At 43.1% G+C, this 18692-nt stretch overlaps 2 protein-coding genes across 3 annotated transcripts in view; one reads left to right on the forward strand and one right to left on the reverse strand.

The window, feature by feature from the left end:
- Positions 1–13823, reverse strand: part of IFTAP (intraflagellar transport associated protein) — a 64896-nt gene extending 51073 nt beyond the window's left edge. For both annotated transcript variants that reach the window (XM_045291028.1, XM_045291027.1), the window contains exon 1: positions 13736–13823. In XM_045291028.1, the coding sequence (XP_045146963.1) occupies positions 13736–13742 (7 nt within the window). In that variant the 5' untranslated portion in view covers positions 13743–13823. The remainder of the gene's footprint in view (positions 1–13735) is intronic.
- An 827-nt stretch (positions 13824–14650) lies between these two features.
- On the forward strand, positions 14651–16234 carry RAG2 (recombination activating 2). The gene has a single exon (XM_004708304.1). It carries the CDS (start codon positions 14651–14653, stop codon positions 16232–16234), a length of 1584 nt encoding a protein of 527 aa, XP_004708361.1.
- Positions 16235–18692: the final 2458 nt, after the last annotated feature.

An 18692-nucleotide genomic window follows, 5' to 3' on the forward strand; every position in this document is an offset into this window, starting at 1 on the left:
GGGAGGGGGGGTGAGGAAGGAGGGGGAGGGGGGGAAAGGAAAATGAGCTAATTCCAGGAACCCAAGAGGAAAGCGAATTTAGAGAATGATGAGGGCAACACATGTATAAGTGTGATTTATACAACTGATCTATGTATTGTGATGAATTGTATAAGCCCCAATAAAATGATTTTTAAAAAATTTTAACTACAAAATTAAAAAAAGATAGAGCCAGCAAGGAGTGTATCCCACAGCATGGCAACTAGGGCACACACACCTCCACCAGCCTTATGCAGGCACTGTCCCTCCCGTCCTGGCAGCAGTGGGTTTGATTTGGCTTTGGGGGGTCCTGCAGACTCCCCTTCACTCCCCTCCCTTTCCAGAGTCACCTGCCATCTGTACTGTGCCCTGAGGCAAAGCAAACTGAGTCAAAGCAGCAAGCAAGCCCAGACCACCACCCCACTTGCCCTAAGGCTCCAGAGGTCCAAGTTGAAATGCCCCTCAGGCCCCTTCTTTAGGAGCAGACCCTCTAGGCAAACCCAAGCAGCTCTGCTTCACCCCCTCCAGCTTTCTCCCCCCGCCACTCCTGCCTCCACACTATGCCAGGCCAACACCCCCCACCCAAAACAGAGACTCTGCATGCAGGTCTGACAACTTCCTCTTGCCAGAACCTGCACCCTGGTGAGCTGACCCCTGTCTGAGTGAGATCCTGTGCCCCTTCAAGCTCACTCTCCTCAGTGGGGCTCCGGGATCTCCCCTGCAAACCCCGCCCTGGCCTCTGTTTCCCACCCTACTCCGGTCCCTGTGCCCCACCCGGTGCTTCAGGCTTACATTAACTGTTCCTTGGCAAGCCCTAGGGAACGGCAGTGGGTTTGGGGTTGGGTTAGAGATGGGAAAGGAAGTGAGCATGGCTAGAGGATTCAGTAAGTAGTCTTGTGGCGATTGTACTGCACTGCCTTGTATTTCATTGCATTGTTGTTCATCTTTATTGTGGTGGTAGCTACAAGATGACATACATGATAAAACTGAGCTATAAACATAGACACCAATAAGTGCCTATGTAACTGTGATGCTTTAGAAAGCTCTGTGAGCTGTACCAACATCAACTGCCTAGGTTTTATATTATAGTATCATATACTATAGTGTACAAATGGTTAAGCACCCAGCCGTGAACCCAAACTTGGGGGCTGAAATCCCCCCAGAGGCACCTCAGAAGAAAGGTCTGGTGATCATCTTCCGAAAAGTCAGCCCTGGAAACCCTGGGAGCACAGTCTGCTCAGATACTCGTGGTCCCACACCAAGAGCTGGACTGGACTGGACTGGACGGCCACAGGTTACTGGGCTTTATGCGAGATGTTATCACTGGAAAAGGCAAGGCCAAGGGTGCTTGGGACTGCCCTGTACATTTCTTTACAAGTTATGAATCGTCTTCTGAATCTATAATTCAATTATATCTAAATTAAAGTTTGAATGGGTGGCAGGAGAAAAGTAAGCAAGTTCATGCAAAAGAGATTTTGAAAAAGACAAATATCAAAGGTTTACCAAGAATCTGGAGCAACCAACCTAAGAACAATTAGCTCTTGTGACCTGGCCCTGCTCACTACTCACCCTCATCAAGGAAACACAGAAGATATGGGCGCTATAACAAAGTGTAGTAAAGAAATTAGATGGTGCCCAGCTACCATACAGAACAGCATCTGGGGTCTTAAAGGCTTGTTTCCTAACAAGCAGCCATCTAAGTGAAACTTCAGCCAAGACCACATGAAGAAGCACACCAACATCCATGATCCAAGGATTGGAAATTATGTAATCCAATTCTGAAGGAGGAAATAGTATCAGAGCTCAAACTGTGAGATTCTGATGTGCAAAAGGCTATGGATGACAGTGGAAGCCCAAAATACATTTGCTGGATCTACACAGAGACTAAGCCTCTGGTGATTCCCCTCTGACCATAATGGGATGGAAATAACCTTCTTATTAGACATAGAGTATAGGAGAAATGATTGCAGTAGATTAAAATGATAAATCTACCTTGAACAGTTAAAACCCTTCTCACTTGATCTCCCCTCTGGTACACTTAGGGATTGATCTCATTTTTATATTTCTCTCTTTTTCATATTGGGGTTTATGTCTGTTGTATTTTGTCAGAATACATAGTTGTATTTTATAACAGAGCCTCCTTGCGTCTCTGTTGTGTGTTTTTCTATGTGTTTCAGTATATGAAACCCAAGATGAGTGAATCTATAGAAACAACAACTAGAGTAGGGGTTCCTGAGGGATATAGCAGGGGTGGGGTTAGGGTTAGCTGATATCAACGAGTTCAAAAAGGAAGAAAACTATTTGAACCTGAATTGGGTAGCAATTGTACAACACTGCTTGATATGCTTAAACTATGAAATGGTATGATGTTTGGATCAGCTCCTAATAAAATGGCTTGGGGAAAAAAGAAAAAGAATGTGGAGCCAGGCATTCTGTTTTCCTCCTGCAGAAATCTCTGGAGAGTGTGGAATAATACTATCTATAAATTTACAAGCTTAAGCAGAAATCTTCCTCCACAAAAAATGGCCTCCCTCTCCTGCTCATCCATCCAAGCTACTGGGCTGAGGTTCTTTGAGGCCATCCTTCATCCAACCGTGCTGTTCACGAGCACACTGTACAAAATCGATGTTATTTTGCTCAATGCTCTTCCTTCCAGCTGCTTACGCCGCTCCGGAAATTGTCTACATCGACTCACCGAGGCAGGTCAACTGAGCACTAGCCTGCTCTCAATTACACAGGTATTAATTCAGTCAACAAAGACAAATGCAGACAGGTAAGCATTTGGACTGCCTCTCACTGCTCACTCCCCACCGCTCTTCGCGAAGATGAAGCGTGCACGTCGAAGCTGCAGGAGGCAGCAGAAGAGCAATTCCACAAAAGCTGTTGTCGGGGACATTGGACAGATGATCTGCTCTGTGGCATTTCCTTTATCCACTTTTGTGAAAAATGTCCGGTTGTGTGAATCACAAGTCAACACTGTAGCGTCACCTCCAAACAGCCCTCTTATAAGCACATTATGTCTAGATTAGTGCATTTATTAAGAAAAGTGAATCTTACACTTATTTCAGCCATGTTCATTTTTTCTTCGTCTACTTTTTTTTTATTTCCTTTTTTTTTCAAATCATTTTATTGAGGACTTGTACAACTCTTATCACAATCCATACATATATATATACCCATTGTGTGCCAAGCACATTTGTACATTTGTTGTCATCATCTTTGCTTTCCACTTGAGCCCTTGGAATCAGCTCCTCATTTTTCCCCTCCCTCCTCATTCCCCCCTCCCTCATGAACCCTTGATAATTATTGATCCTGTCTTCAGAAGTGTTATCACCTGCATCACTGAGTTACGGATGATCACAGTGAGCTTGCAGTGGGCCTTGGCAAAGCTGTGACTGTACATCAACAGGGCTTCTGCATACAAACACCATGCACACAAACTCCAAAAAGGTTGTTGAAAATTTCCCTTATTGTTTAATTAAGTTTTTCCAGGAATTTTTTGAAGCCTCCATGGGTATGTGTGTGTGGATGTACACAAGACTACACAAATGGTCTTCATAAAGGTGGAATTAAAAGATAATGAATTTCTCTATACATTTTTGAAGGCCCTTCACTGCAAGTGTTTGTGTGCATACGGCACAATAATAGTTCAGTCATAAAATATCGATTAGCTCAAATGTAATCTCACCTTCACAGGGGACACATGTCCTCCTATTGTTTCTCTTCACTGCATAACAACAGTGACTCAGAAGCATCCACTCTCAAAGTGACCTGCTTCCCCTCAACTCCTCCGGCCTGCCAGCCACCTGCACAGGGCACAGCACTGGCATGGTAAAAGAAACCCGATTTCAAAGCAAAACCCACACAGCTGGTGAGGAGCAGGTGTGGACCAACGGAACCCAGCCCACTCTGCTCTTAGGAGTTCATTTCTAAGTGTTTCAACATGCCAGATCAAATAAAACCAACCTTTGCACTTGACATTCTCGTAAAAGAAGTAAAGAGTTGGGAGATACATGTCCCAACTATTTTTAATCCCAAATTCCTGTGACCGGAGGCTATCAAAAGGGCTTTCAGAAGCAGTAAGTACGGCAATACCGTAGCTTCTCGTTTCTTCCCATGCTGGGTTTTTGCAAGTTTGTTTCAATGTACACAACATACACATGTACCTTCATACGTACACAAAATATTTTTGACAGCATGGTTTCTATATGCAAAAGTAGTAACCTACATATATATTTTATCCCTCATCTACCAACTAATTTTAAGAGATTTATTTCCAGCACAAAAGACAAAATTCCTCTGAAATTTTTCTCCATTCAGTTTGATAGAAAACATACTTCGTCCTCCTTGAATCAAAGATCATGGAAGTTGAATAGCAGCAGTTCTCAACCTGTGGGTCGTGATCCCTTTGAGGGTTGAACGACCCTTTCACGGGGGTCGCCCGATTCAAAGCAGTAGCAAAATGACAGTGATGAAGTAGCAACAAAAACAATGTTATGGCTGAGGGGTCACCACCACATGAGGACTGTCTGAAAGGACTGCGGCCTGAGGAAGGTGGAGCACCACTGCTGCATGGGAAGCGACCAGTCATTCTGGTCAGGGGGCCATATTTAATCAATTGCTTTAAATAAAAATGGCAAGTCACCTGTCACGTCTTTCTCTTAACAATCCATCATCCCAACTGTAGATTACGGCTGTCTCTGAGTTTCCTTTTCCTTCCTCTTTTCTCTGCCAGTTTCTGTTGTGGTTCATGGTGTGTGATGCAAGCAAGCCAGGCATCTCCCTCTCCAACACTAGGTACATATCTTCTTGGAAAATCACAAGCTTTATTAAAAGAGAAATAATTGTCCACCCCCCTCCTCAACACCGTGAAAAGCTGCCGCTGACCTTACTGCAAACACTTGCTAACTCACTGAGGGTAGATGCTAAGTTCTTCCTCCATTTATAAACTGGGCACAGGAGCCATGAGGTGAGCCTGCGTTTCATAGAAAAACTATCACAGGTTTTTTTAGTGCCCCCTCCTTCCCCACCCTGGCATGGTCACACCAGCCAGGAACTGGCTACTTCTGTCAAGCTATTTTAACTCTTTTGGCCTTAACTAGCTTAGATATAAAAATTAAGAGATTATTCTGGAAGTTGTCTTCCAAGTCTACCGTTCTATTTTTTTTCTAATTACGCTTTCTTTTTTGTTGTTGTTCTTTTCCTATGTCAGTATACCCCACGACTAAGTCTCTGATCCCCAACCTCCTCCATGAAATAAACGTATTTTATTCTATAACTACACTGACTGATAGTCCTGTGTCTCTGCTGTCTTTTGGTTTAGTTCATTGTTGTCTGGTGTCACTGAGCAGATTCGCACTCCTGGAAGCGCCGTGTTTGTCAGAGCCGAGCTGCTCCATGCAGTTGGCGAGGCTTGACCTTGCGGAAACAGATCTCCACACCTGTCTTCTGAGGCACACACAAGCTCTGAGCGAAGACCGGGCTGAGTAACTGTACTTGAGACTTCCTCTTGGGGAACTTTTAAGGAAGGCTGAAGGTGTGCTTATCCACAAACAAACTTTGCTTCATCCCACGACAACATCTATTCTGCCACGATAAGACCTCTGTGACTTTGTTCTGATGTTCCCTGGGGCTCGGTACATAGTAGGTACTCGATAAAAAGTGCCTACTATCCCATCATTCGTTCCATGCTGAGGACCTTGCTAGCTCAGACACCTTGGTTGAAATCACCAAAAATTAAATAGTGTGGCCAAGGCCCGGGCTTTTAAAACCTATTTTCAAATATGCCACTAATTTCCAGTCTTTTCAGAAAACAACAGATTCATTTAGCAACTCAACATTTTGCCACAAACTAGTGTTGTTGGGGTGTTAGTAAACTCAAAAGCTAAAATACTTGCTTAGACTTGCCCATGGTTACCAAGTGCTTTTTTCTGAGTTTGAATGTATTGGGAAGATATCCAGGACATCAATTTATGAGAGCTATTGTTGGTTTTATTTTGGTCTTTGTAATTCCAAGTACATGATCATTCCATAACACCACAAATACGTAATACCCCAGACCAAAGTCAATGCCATCCCCTCTATGACAGAGTAGTCCTACCCCTCTGACTCCCAAGACTATAACTCTCTACGGGAGCAGAAAGCCTCCTCTTTCTCCCACAGAGTAGCTGTTGGGTTCAAACTGCTGACCGTGTGATTAGCAGCCCAACTTGTAATCAACTATGCTATCAGGGGTCCACACAAAAATTGGGGAAATAGCCCAACAACTTTTGGGGGACAAACAAAAAAATTATGATGGAAACTAGAGGTGATGATGCTACTTTCTGGAAAGATGTATCAACAATTTCGATTGAGCATCAATCATGCAACAGAACTACTCACATCATTAGTTTTAAAGAAAAAAATTTAAATCCTGAAACGATATCCTAATGTTTTTGCAAGAAAAATATAATAGTCACTTACATAAATACTCAAAATTCAACTAGACTCACACCTTTGGAGTCCATTCCAACTCATAGTGACCTTGTAAGATGGAGTAGCACTGTCTCTGTGGGTCTCCTAGGCTGCAAATCTTTACTGGATACTGGTCAATTCGAATTACTGACCTTGTGACTCACAGCCCAATCCATAATGCACGACACCACCAGGGCACCCATACGCAAACCCCAAAACCAAACTCAGGCATTGAGTTGATTCCAACTCAAAGTAGCCCTATGACAGTATAGAACTGCCCTTGGGGTTTCTGAGACAATAACTTTTTTACAGGAGTAGAAAGGCTGGGTTTTCTCCCTCAGAACGGCTGGTGGTTTTGAACCGATGACACGGCTCATAGTAGCCCAAGGCCTAACCACTACATTACCAGGGCTCCTTATGCAGATAATATTAAAGGGCTTCCAAAGTTTGTGAAAAAAAATACCATTGTCTTTCAATTCTATTTTTCCTCAAACTTGTTGAAGCCCTCTAGTATATTTATAGTATCATTAATAAACCAAACCTATTACTGACCTTGTAGTTACCAGTCCAATGTGTAGCCACTACACCAGCAGGGCTCCCTAGTATCGCCAATGGGCAAGGTTTATTGAGTACATTCTACACACCAGGGACTTCCCGTCCATTAATGCTCCCAACAAGGTAGGGATCACTGCCATGGCCTACATCAGGATTCTGAAGCACAAACAGGTTATTCAAGTGGTAACTTAGTAGCAGAACTGGAACTCAAACCCAGAGCTGTCTACCTCTGACCACTGCATTGTGTCATCCACGCCACACGGAAACGGATTTAAATGGCCAACATTAGTGGGTGATTAAATAGCCCGATACATCTACTGAATATATACTCATAGTGTACTTGAAATAACATTAGCTTAACCAGATTTTAAAAAACACGCACACATTCAAAAACACTCGGATAAAGTGTAATTCACAATAGCAAAATGATGGAAACCACCTAAATGTCCATCAAGAGCTGAATGGACAAATGAACTATGGCACATGAACACCGTGGGACCCTGGGCAGTGTTAACGAACAATGACAGATCTGGCAACTATCTCATAACATGGATGAGCCTGGCGGGCACGCAGCTGAGTGAAATAAGCCAGTTACAAAAGGGTAAAGACTGTATGAAACCACTACGGAACAAAATCAGGACAAGGGTTTCACCCTGAAAGAAGCATTCTTTTATAGTTACAGGGATGGGAGGGTGAGGACGGCTAATTACTGGCTAGAGAGTGGACACATGCTGACGTGGGTAAAGGGAACGTCACTATACAGTAAAAGGCAGGTCAGTAAAAGAAGGTGGCTGCGGGGGCCACACTGAGAAGAGAACAAGAGTTGAGGGCAACATTCATGAAATACGCAGTAACAGTGACGCACAGGCTGACGGGTGTGGGAGTATACCCACGTGCACCTAAATCAGACACAGGACATCTGGGTACATGGGTAATTCAACTTTGCTGCACATATGTTCATACATGTGGTGGGGTCAAAATTAGGAAAACTTCTTTGACAGAGCCAAACACCTTGATGAAAGGAATTGCTGGGCTTGGGCTCAGGGCCATGGTTTCAGGAAGGGCAAGGTCAATTGGTAGAGCCAAGTCCACAAAGACCTGGTTCTATAGAGGCCACTTCGGTTAGAATTCACTGGGACTTAAAAGCTCATGACTAATGAACCAGGCAAACATCAGGCGCCATGTCCCTGAAACCAGAAGAGTGAGCCCAGCTAGCTCTCACTGCCAGCTACTTAGAAAGGAGCGCCTTTGAAGTTCCCGCATAGATAAGAAGAAAAATACGGACCGGACCTCAAAATCATAAAAAACCGGCCAGGTTTACTGACCAGAGAGAGAGAGTTGGGTAGGACCCCCAAGACTGTCACCCTTAGTCATCTTTCTGGTCTAGAAACAAACCCATCACCCCCATGGCTCAATTTTCCACCAAACAATAGAGAGGTCTATAAGGGGGACAATAACCCTAAGGAGGTCCCCATACCTCAAAATAATCAGTCATTTGAGATCAAAAGGGCAGCATCTGACCAAGGACAAAGCTCAGAAGGGTTAAAAAAAAAAAAGCTTGCGGCCATGACTACCCTGCACAGCGAGACACTGCAGCTCACACGCGAGTTGGGAGTAAAGCCTCTAAAAGAATGGTTCTCAATGGGTCATGCCCCCTTTGGGGGCCGAACAACTCTCTCACAGGGGTCGCCTAAGGCCATCAGAAAACGCATATTTCCGTTGGCTGGGAGTCACCACAACATGGGGAACTATATTAAAGGGTCGAGGCATTAGGAAGGTTGAGAACCACTGCTTTGAAACAAGAACTCCTCAGCCTTGCATTAAAGCAAATGAGGCTACAGGGGAGCAATTCCAAGGTTTAATGACCGGCATTGGGATTATTAGTGGTCTCTGCTTTAAGACGAATAATTCCTCATTGGGTTAGGTACAGTATTCAGTGACAGCATGAGAATTATATTTTCTAAAAGAAATCATTTTAATTTAAAAATAAATCAGGTTTCAGCTAGAACATTTATATATTTTTTCCTTTCCAAGTGAATGGTGGACTGTGTTTCCACTGCTCACTAGTAACGAAATGGTTAATGCTTGAGGCTATCTCCCTCAACCACCTTGAGAGAAAAAAGAGTCACAGTCAGTTACACCCGTTAGAGCTGTGCTCGTTAGATCTGCACTTGCTAGGACACTTGCAGGCACACACACACACACACACACACACACACACACACACACACACCCTCTTAACTGTCGGCCTTCGGCTGCCACTGCCACGTCGGCTGTGGTGGGCAGTCAGTCTTCCCCCAGGCCTGACATTTCACTCCTGGCTTTAGCGGCAAACATTCAGGGAAGGGTGAACAGCCCCTCTGGCCTTCAGGTAGGTCCTAAACCTTGATTTCTACCAAAGCTGAAAGCTGGGAGCTATGTTGGGAAATGTGAAGGGCAAGGTTGATGCCACACCTCGGTAGTGTGTGAATTACAGGTGGATTGGGTGTCCAGACGCGACAGGGGTGATGTGGCAGTTGGAATCTGTGTGGCCTTTTGGTTGCAGGCTGCTACCAGGCTGCAAATCCACAGAGCCCGGTGTATTCATCTTGGTGCATGCCTGCTTCTCTGGCTTAAGTGTCGGAAGGAAAACCTAACCCTGGTTTGACCACCGTGAAAAACAACAGCAGCAGCACTGACATCTAATCGATTCTGACTCTTAGTTACTGACTCGCGTAGTACAGAATAGAAGTGCTCCCTAGTGTTCCCAAGCTATAAATCTCTACGGGTCCAGCCAGCCTCATCAGGCTCCAGAAGAGCAGCCACTGGGCTCAAACTGCTGACCTTCCTGTTAGCAGCTCAACCCATAACCCACTCAACTACCAGCACCCCCTGATTAGCTGTGCAAAATAGTCTGAATTCTTACACAAACAACTTGCCATTAGATGGAGTTATCTGAACTGTAAGATTAAATGTTTGAGAAAATGAGTATCTTTCGTCGGAAGGAAGAAAAGAAGTTCGGTGTACGTGCAACAAGCCCAGCCTTGTGCTATTGTCCCACCTTGGAGTGCTTACTCTGCCCAACTTCACAATCAAGTCTCCCTGCTGGGACAGGTTAGCATGGGGCTGGGGGAATACTGAAGTTCAATGGTCTTACAAATATTCTGTCTTTGAGAAAGAATGTTTAATGTGTTGACTTTGAGACTTCCTTCTGTTGAAGACCAGTGTCTTGTTTTTTAAAAACACCTTCCTGTTTTCGTCTGGTCTACTTCAAGAAAAATGAGCACTTCAGTGGATCACTGTGGAGCTAGTATAATTCGTTCAAAGTGATTTTAAAAAGCCAAGCTGTGGCCAACATCATCCGATTCAAACCATGGAAGATATACAGTAGTCTATTCCAAGGAAAAGGGAAAAGTAAAAAACTAACTAAACATGGCAAAAGAATGTGAAGCGACTTCCAATGTTCCTGTTTGTTCTTTAAATGCATGTACCATCCGGCCTTGATTTAAAACAGGTCGTTGAAAACTAAACACACAGTGAACACATGAACAAAGTTAATGTAGTACCTGAACTGCTCACGGGAAGAGTGTAGAAATGGCCACGGTTTTGTTACCTCAATATTGACCATAATAAAAAAATTAAATAATTTAAAGGAAAATATACAAATGCTTGAGCTGTACCACAAAAGAAGGTAGCACACCTCAGTGGTAATAAACTTCATCAGTATTTTTAAAGGAGACCTATTAGTGCTGTGAGTTAGGCAGGCACTGGACTGGTAACCACAAGTTCTGTGGTTCAAATCCACAAACAGCTTCATGGAATATAGATAAGGCTGTCTACTCCCATAGAGTTAAAGTCTCAGAAACTCTGTATAGGGGCACTATGAGTCTGAGTTGACTGGATGGCTTGTAGGGCTTTAGGTTTGGGGGGGATATGAAGGCATGAGTCAGGAGCAAGGCATCCGGAGGAGCCCAGATCAGAAACTCTCACTGGAAAATCTCAAAGGATCTTGGCAGGAAAATGGTTCGTTTTCTTTATGTGTCTCTCAAGCAACTGTTTGTTTTATATAAAACAATCATTTTACATTTATGAGAAGTTGATTTCTTTATGACAACTTTTTAAGGAAGCTAACAAGAAAACATCTTTAAGAAACCTTGCTGTTGAAAAGGACGTGTTTCTAGAGAATGTTTATTCTCTGGGGATCTGGAATCCATTATCCTCGTGGGGCTAGTTTTCCAGGATAACCCAGCGAGTCTGCAGGGGATGTGAAGCCATGTGAAGCCAGCAGGATTTGGTTTCAGGACTCCCTCCACCCCAAGGAAGCAACTCTCTGGGAATCAGCACCATCACCCGTGGTTTTCTTGTGCTGAGTGGAGGGTCAGCAATGCTCCCTTTTGTTTTCGAGGGAGAGCATTTTCCAAGTTGCCCAGATGGCTTTGCTCAGATATACTTGGCGAGGCCATGAAGAAATAAAACACTGGCCTAGAGTATTTCACGAGCAGGGTAAATGACTGAACTACAAACCACCATGGCTGCAGGGGGAAAAGAAGTGTGTTTTCACAATGTTGGTAATTAATTCTTCTCATTCCCCACGTCCTCACTTCAGCTTACTGTAACCCACAAGATCACTATTAAAAGCTAACTTGAGGGCATTTCCAGCACAGATGATTTGCAGTAAATTACAAATCCTAAATCCAAGAGGATAGTTTGCAATGCCTTCCCTCTCATGGATAGAAGTTCTTTAAAGGGAGGAGATAAAAACAAAACACCAACATCTCCTTAGAGTGATCATAGATTCTAAATGATCCAAGGGACACATTACAGAGGGAATAAAAAAACAGACATATCAATTAAGTACTTACTTTATGCTGGGCCCTGTGCTATACAATTTTGCACGTGTTGCTTCATTTATGGAAGGAATCCCTGCTTGGTGTAAACAGTAAGCACACTTGGCTGCTAATGGGAAGGTGGGAGGTTTGAGTCCACCTAGAGGTGCCTGGGAAGAAAGACCTGGCAGTCTCCTTGCACATCAGCCACTGAGAACCCTGGAGCTCAGGGCTACTCTGCAACACATGGGGTCACTATGAGTCGACATCAACTAAGCAGTCCCCGGTTGGGGTTTCCTTTATCTCACAGATTCCCCAAGACAACCCAATCGATAGGTCCTAATTTGGGCTACCCTGTTTCCACTGACCTTTGGTATCTAAGTTTGCACTCTTCAAACTAGCGGTGCATTTCACATGAAGGCTCCTGACATCCCTCTTAGGTAATAATCATAAAAAAATTTAACAAGCTTACTTCACCTGGTGAGTAAGTAAGAATACCTCTTACTATCCCCACTATCCATTGTTAAAAAGAACTGAAAGAAAAGTGGTTACAGAGCAACTAAGAGCTAGGTGGGACTTGGATTGGGACATTTAATGAGGAATTAAGAAAAGAGTGGAAAGAAGGATAAAATCTTGCCTGTTATCTAAATGGATCTCACAACCTCCGTTCCTTGTTCTGTTCCCACAACTGCCTCTTGATCCACAACTGCCTCTCATCAGGAGAGACCAGTCCCTGAAGGACACCATGTTTGGTAAGGTGGAGGGGCAGCGTAAAAGATGAAGGCCCTCGATGACATGGATTGGACACATCCCATGGCTGCATCGATGGGCTCGGGCATAGGAATAATTGTGAGGATGGCAAAGGACCATGCAGTGTTTCATTCTGTTGTGCACGGTCACTCTGGGTCCCAACTGACTCGATGCCGCCTGACAACAACACTACCCCCATCACATTGATCCCATCCTTACTCGTCCAAAATGGCACTAAGCCACCTCCTCTGATCAGTTCCCCAGATCCTAAAGACCCTTCTAATCATCTTCAGCATGACAATGATCACCTTCCATGACTGGCAAGTAATTGTGAACTTTTAAAAAATTCTAGTATAAACAATCATTTACTCTAGCAAAGCCTTGTGCTAGTCATAATTTAAATCATGTATCTTCTTATACAGATGAGGAATTTGAGGCTCAGAGAGGCTAAATAACTTGCCAAGGTCACATGGTTAATAAGTGACAGAGCCAGGGTTTGAATCAAGCCAGTCAAGTTCTAGAGACCAACCTTTGTTTTGTTTTTTGCGTTTTTTGAAGCATTTTAACAATTTATTCTTCAAAGCCCAAGAAATCTATGCTATTTTGTTTCTGCTAACCTTTGGATCTAAGATTCCATTCCTCAAACAAGGAGTGCATGTCACATTAAGACTCCTGACATTTCTCACTAAAATAATGTATCAGGCTTACTTCAACTGGTGAATGCCTTTTATAAATGTTAGAATGCAAGCATTATGCCTGTATGGATTCTGACACCTCTTTGCTGAGTGCCAGCTCACTAATGAGCTGTCAAAGAATTACTTTGGTCAATGTTCTTGGACTCAAAGGAGATCTGAAGTAAGAGTCATTAATCTTTACTCTTACCAAACGCAGAGAATTATGTGCCCGAGCCTTCTCCGCACCCCTAAAAGAACTATTTTTAAAAAAGGAAAAAGAAAAAAGGTGGTGGGGTGGGAGAGGTGGGAAAACAAAGGGCTTTAAAGTGGTGCTCAGCCAAAGTGTAAGGACCGTATTTCCAACACTCAACGTGTCTTAAGTCCCAGGCCCCAGCAGCGCTGAGCAGGAGTCAGCCTGACACCCGTGCAGGCGCGGGCGCCGCCCAGCGACCAGAAGGATGGTACCCGGGCGACTCTCACCTCCCATTCCCTAGCGCTCCGCCTGGATGCTCAAGAAGTCGCTTCGCACTTTGACGTCTTTATTCAGAGAGACATCTTACAAGTCTCCACTTCAGGAGCCCAAAAACATCTCTTAGCAACCCAACCCCGAGCGTGCTGGTTCTTGGGAAATGTAGTTCTTTTTACAGACGGATGCTTGGGCTTCCAGTGAAAACGGACTACAATTCCCAGAACTCTGAACGCGGTTGGTCCGTGATCAAAACGTGTCCCTACTACTTAGCGTGCACTCGGCACAAACGTTCTGTGGTTCTATCAAACGGGAACCAAACTCAAGAGGAAACCATTGTGACTCTTAGCGAGCGCGCAAGATAGGTGAAAGCGCCACCTTGGATTTCTGAGACTGTAGATCTTCACGGGAGTAGAAAGTCTCTTCTGCCGCAGAGTGGCCGGTAGTTTTGGACTTAAACGACCTTACTGTTAAAAACAGCCCTACACAGAGCCCGTAAACCTCTAGGGCTCCTAGCACCTGAATTCTTTCCCACCAGGCCTTCAAACTGATTCCTTCCTGGTCGACCCTGCTGGGAATTTGTATTTCCACCATAGATATATGGAATCAGACACTGCACTTTAATATGATCCCCAAGTGACCCAAAGGTATCCTGGAGGCGCTGCCAGGTAAACGTTGAACTGCTAACCACACAATGGACAGTTGAAACCCTCACCAGCCGCTTCAAAGGACGAAGGATGAGCCCGTGTGCGTCCCTAGAGTTTGCCGAGCTCTGGAACCCGGTATAGGGAGGGTTTCTGTGTGTCCGGATACACTCCACAGTAGTGGGTTTGGGTTTTTAATCAAGTGATTTCTATGTAAAGAGATACTGTAAGTCAATTTACTTTTGTAATTCTTTCAGATAAAAGATCTACCCACGATCAGACACGATGTCGCTTCAGATGGTAACAGTTAGTAATAATATCGCCTTAATTCAACCAGGCTTCTCACTGATGCATTTTGATGGACAAGTGTTCTTCTTTGGCCAGAAAGGTTGGCCTAAGAGATCCTGCCCCACTGGAGTTTTCCATTTTGATATGAAGCACAACCATCTCAAACTGAAGCCTGCACTTTTCTCCAAGGATTCCTGCTATCTCCCTCCTCTCCGATACCCAGCCACTTGCATGTTCAAAGGCAGCTTTGAATCTGAAAAGCACCAATACATCATCCATGGAGGGAAAACGCCCAACAATGAGCTTTCTGATAAGATTTATATCATGTCTGTTGTGTGCAAGAACAACAAAAAAGTTACTTTTTGCTGCACGGAGAAAGATTTGGTAGGAGAGGTTCCTGAAGCCAGATATGGCCATTCCATTAACGTGGTGTACAGCAGAGGGAAAAGTATGGGTGTCCTCTTCGGAGGCCGTTCCTACACACCTCCAACCCAAAGAACCACCGAAAAGTGGAATCGTGTCATTGACTGCCTGCCACATGTTTTCTTGGTGGATTTTGAATTTGGATGTTCTACATCCTACACTCTTCCAGAACTTCGCGACGGGCTATCGTTTCATGTCTCCATTGCCAGAAATGACACCATTTATATTTTAGGTGGCCATTCACTTGCCAACAACATCCGCCCCGCCAACCTGTACAGAATAAGGGTTGATCTCCCCCTGGGGAGTCCGGATGTCAGTTGCACCATCTTGTCAGGAGGAATCTCTGTTTCCAGTGCAATCCTGACTCAAACTAGCAGTGATGAATTTGTTATTGTGGGTGGCTATCAGCTTGAAAATCAGAAAAGAATGGCCTGTAATGTTGTCTCTTTAGAGAACAACAAGATAGAAATTCGTGAGATGGAGACCCCAGATTGGACCCCAGATATTAAGCATAGCAAGCTATGGTTTGGAGGCAGCATGGGAAATGGAACCGTTTTCCTTGGGATACCAGGAGATAATAAGCAGACTGTTTCCGAAGCATTCTATTTCTATACGCTGAAGTGTACTGAAGACGAAGTGAACGAAGATCCGAAAACACTCACCAACAGTCAGACGTCAACAGAAGACCCCGGGGACTCTACTCCCTTTGAAGACTCAGAAGAATTTTGTTTCAGTGCAGAAGCATACAGTTTTGATGGTGATGATGAATTTGACACCTATAATGAAGATGACGAAGAAGATGAATCTGAGACGGGCTACTGGATTACATGCTGCCGGACCTGTGATGTAGATGTCAACACTTGGGTACCATTCTATTCAACAGAGCTCAACAAACCTGCCATGATCTACTGTTCTCATGGAGATGGGCACTGGGTGCATGCCCAGTGCATGGATCTCGCAGAGCACACGCTCATCCAGCTGTCAGAAGGAAGCAACAAATACTACTGCAATGAGCACGTGGCAATAGCAAAAGCACTGCAAACCCCCAAAGGAGCCGTGCCCTTAAAGAAGCCCTCCATGAAGCCTCTCCGCAAAAAAGGGCCTGGGAAGATCTTGACTCCTGCTAAGAAATCTTTTCTCAGAAGGCTGTTTGACTAGTTTTGCAGATGGCCTTGAGAATCAAGTGTGACCTATTTTAAAGAGTCAAGATAGTGGGAAAAAATTGTGTTTCTACTTTTGTTTGCTGAAATGTCAATGTTGCTTTTATTTACATGAATTCGGTGCCAGGAAAAAGTGCATAATAAAATACAATGCTAAAGAGAAGCACTGTAGAACCTGTACATTGTGGAAATATTTACCCAAAGATATCTTTTTTCTTTTTCTTTTTTTTTTTTTTTGAGTCGCCAGGAGTCAGAATCAACTCAATGGCAATGAGGTGGTTTTTTGTTTTTATTCTATAGGTGCTGGTAGAACTACCCCTGTGGATTTCTTTCTTTCATAAATGATCATTTTCCATCTAATTTTTTTATTCTAGAAATTTAAGACATAAGAGTTTTTTAAATAAACAAGCTTTAAAAAAATTTTGTAGCCTTTATATGACTTTTTTGTCCCAAGTAACCTGTAAAGCATCCACCCGGTGCCATCAAGTTGGTTCTGACTCAGTTCCAAGCCTGTAGGGCAGAGTCGAACTTCTCCATGGGGCTTCTAAGTAAATAGTTATTGGAGCCAAGAGTGGCTGGTGGGTTTGAACCACCAGCCTTATGGTTAACCACCCAATACTTAACCACCTCAACCACCAGAGATCTTAAATCTACAAAATAATGAAGATGAATTGAACCAGAAAAGAAACAAACACTCCAAGGAATTAAATGACTTATTTTGTGCAATAGGGCAATCTGCTGGCTGGCAAAAAATGAGAACACTTCTATCCCACACTAGTACACTTTGTACAAACTCTAAGATGGACCCTTGTGCTATGCTCATGAACAGAGCAAGTGTCTTACAACTGAGACATTGCGTATTCACTGGACTAACAGAAGATAGAGAGAAAAAAACCATCACGTTTATTAAGTTTATCAAGTTAGTTACATTTTTCTCATCATGTGCATATACCTTTCTCAGAGATTTCACTATCACATGATGTACAAATGGTTATCCAAAGTGAGCCACTGAACCCATTCTTTATAGGCATGTTCACGAAAAAGCCACCACAGATGCCCACTTGTGCTTTGCACCACGAGAGTGTGCTAGGAAAGGAATTCCGCAGATAGCCCATGCAGAAGAGCATATTGATTGTTTCTCCAAAATCTGAATAGTTGCATGATGTTAATAGATATTTTAACTAAGGGGGGTGTGTATTTCTGTCTAGTTAGCACACGATGTCTGCTGCCAAAAATATTACAAAACCCGTGAGCTTACTATAATGTTCAACTAGACACAGAATGAAGGTTTAATCGACTGTTAATTTTGAGATTACAAGAGATCCATCTATATTGGTTGGTTGGCTGAGTAAATCTGTGGTACTCAACACTTGAGGTGATAGTTGTTAAAAACAACATACCAGTATTTGATCCAGTTTCATCTCGACTATGTTAAACCAGGACATTTTAGATGTTCATCAAAGGTCTTTTATTGGGAAGAAAGTTAAATATATGAAGTAAATATGTGATATTTATGCGTAAGGTTTGCTCTGAACAAGCTGTTGAAAACTGAGTCGACAAATTTTTGAATGAACTGAAAAAAAAGCATGCCTTTTGAAATCTCTGAATGCCATGGTTCTCAGTATTATCACGCTTCATTGAATTTTTTTCTTATTAAAATTGGTAGTTTTTAAGACTATTTTTCTGTCAGTATTATGTAATTTATTTTAGAGTGGGAATGTTGCTTGTATCTTCCTGTTCAGCTGACATGTGTTTGTCTATTCCTCATTATCTTAGTGGTTTCATACATTGTATGTGCCTTAGCCAGCCAATTGCCTGTGAGAAACATGTCAGATAATGTATTTACAGCCATTGTTACAAGTATATAATGTATTTTTCTATCTTGCTTTATATGTATGTTATATAACATTCAGGGGAAAAAAAATTTTTTTTTCTTGATTGAGAAAAGGATACAAAATGCAAAATCTACAATTTTGATAACAAAATTGCCAACTGTTTGCAGTCCTTTATTATATTGGTGTCTTGTCTTTCTTAGGCTTTTAATTAGCTAACAAATGAATACATTAGGCACCTTTGGATTTTAGTTGGGAATTTACATAGCTTGCATTTTAATTCTTTGGTTCTATGCTGTTTCTATTAACCCAGACCATTATTTTAGTAAATGCTATAATACCAACCTACTAAAAGAAAATATCAATTCATAATTAGATGACCTTAGAAACAAATGTTTTCTTTCCACCAGGATATTTTACTTAAGTGAGGTTTCATCTACTCCTAAGAGTTTATGTTGTAGTCTATTATGTAACTGTCTTCATTGAAAGTCTACAGTGTAGAAGGTCTGATAGCCAAATTTAGAGGTGATATAATCCACAGAGAAGATGAAATAGTGGAGTGCTAATTCTTGGGCTAACAGTCCCAATGCCCCAGATCCTATACCTAACTTGTCTAAACTAACG

Source organism: Echinops telfairi, unplaced genomic scaffold (assembly GCF_000313985.2).
Source record: "Echinops telfairi isolate 266 unplaced genomic scaffold, ASM31398v2 ScPeMD7_60;HRSCAF=208, whole genome shotgun sequence".
Classification (NCBI taxonomy): Eukaryota; Metazoa; Chordata; class Mammalia; order Afrosoricida; family Tenrecidae; genus Echinops; species Echinops telfairi.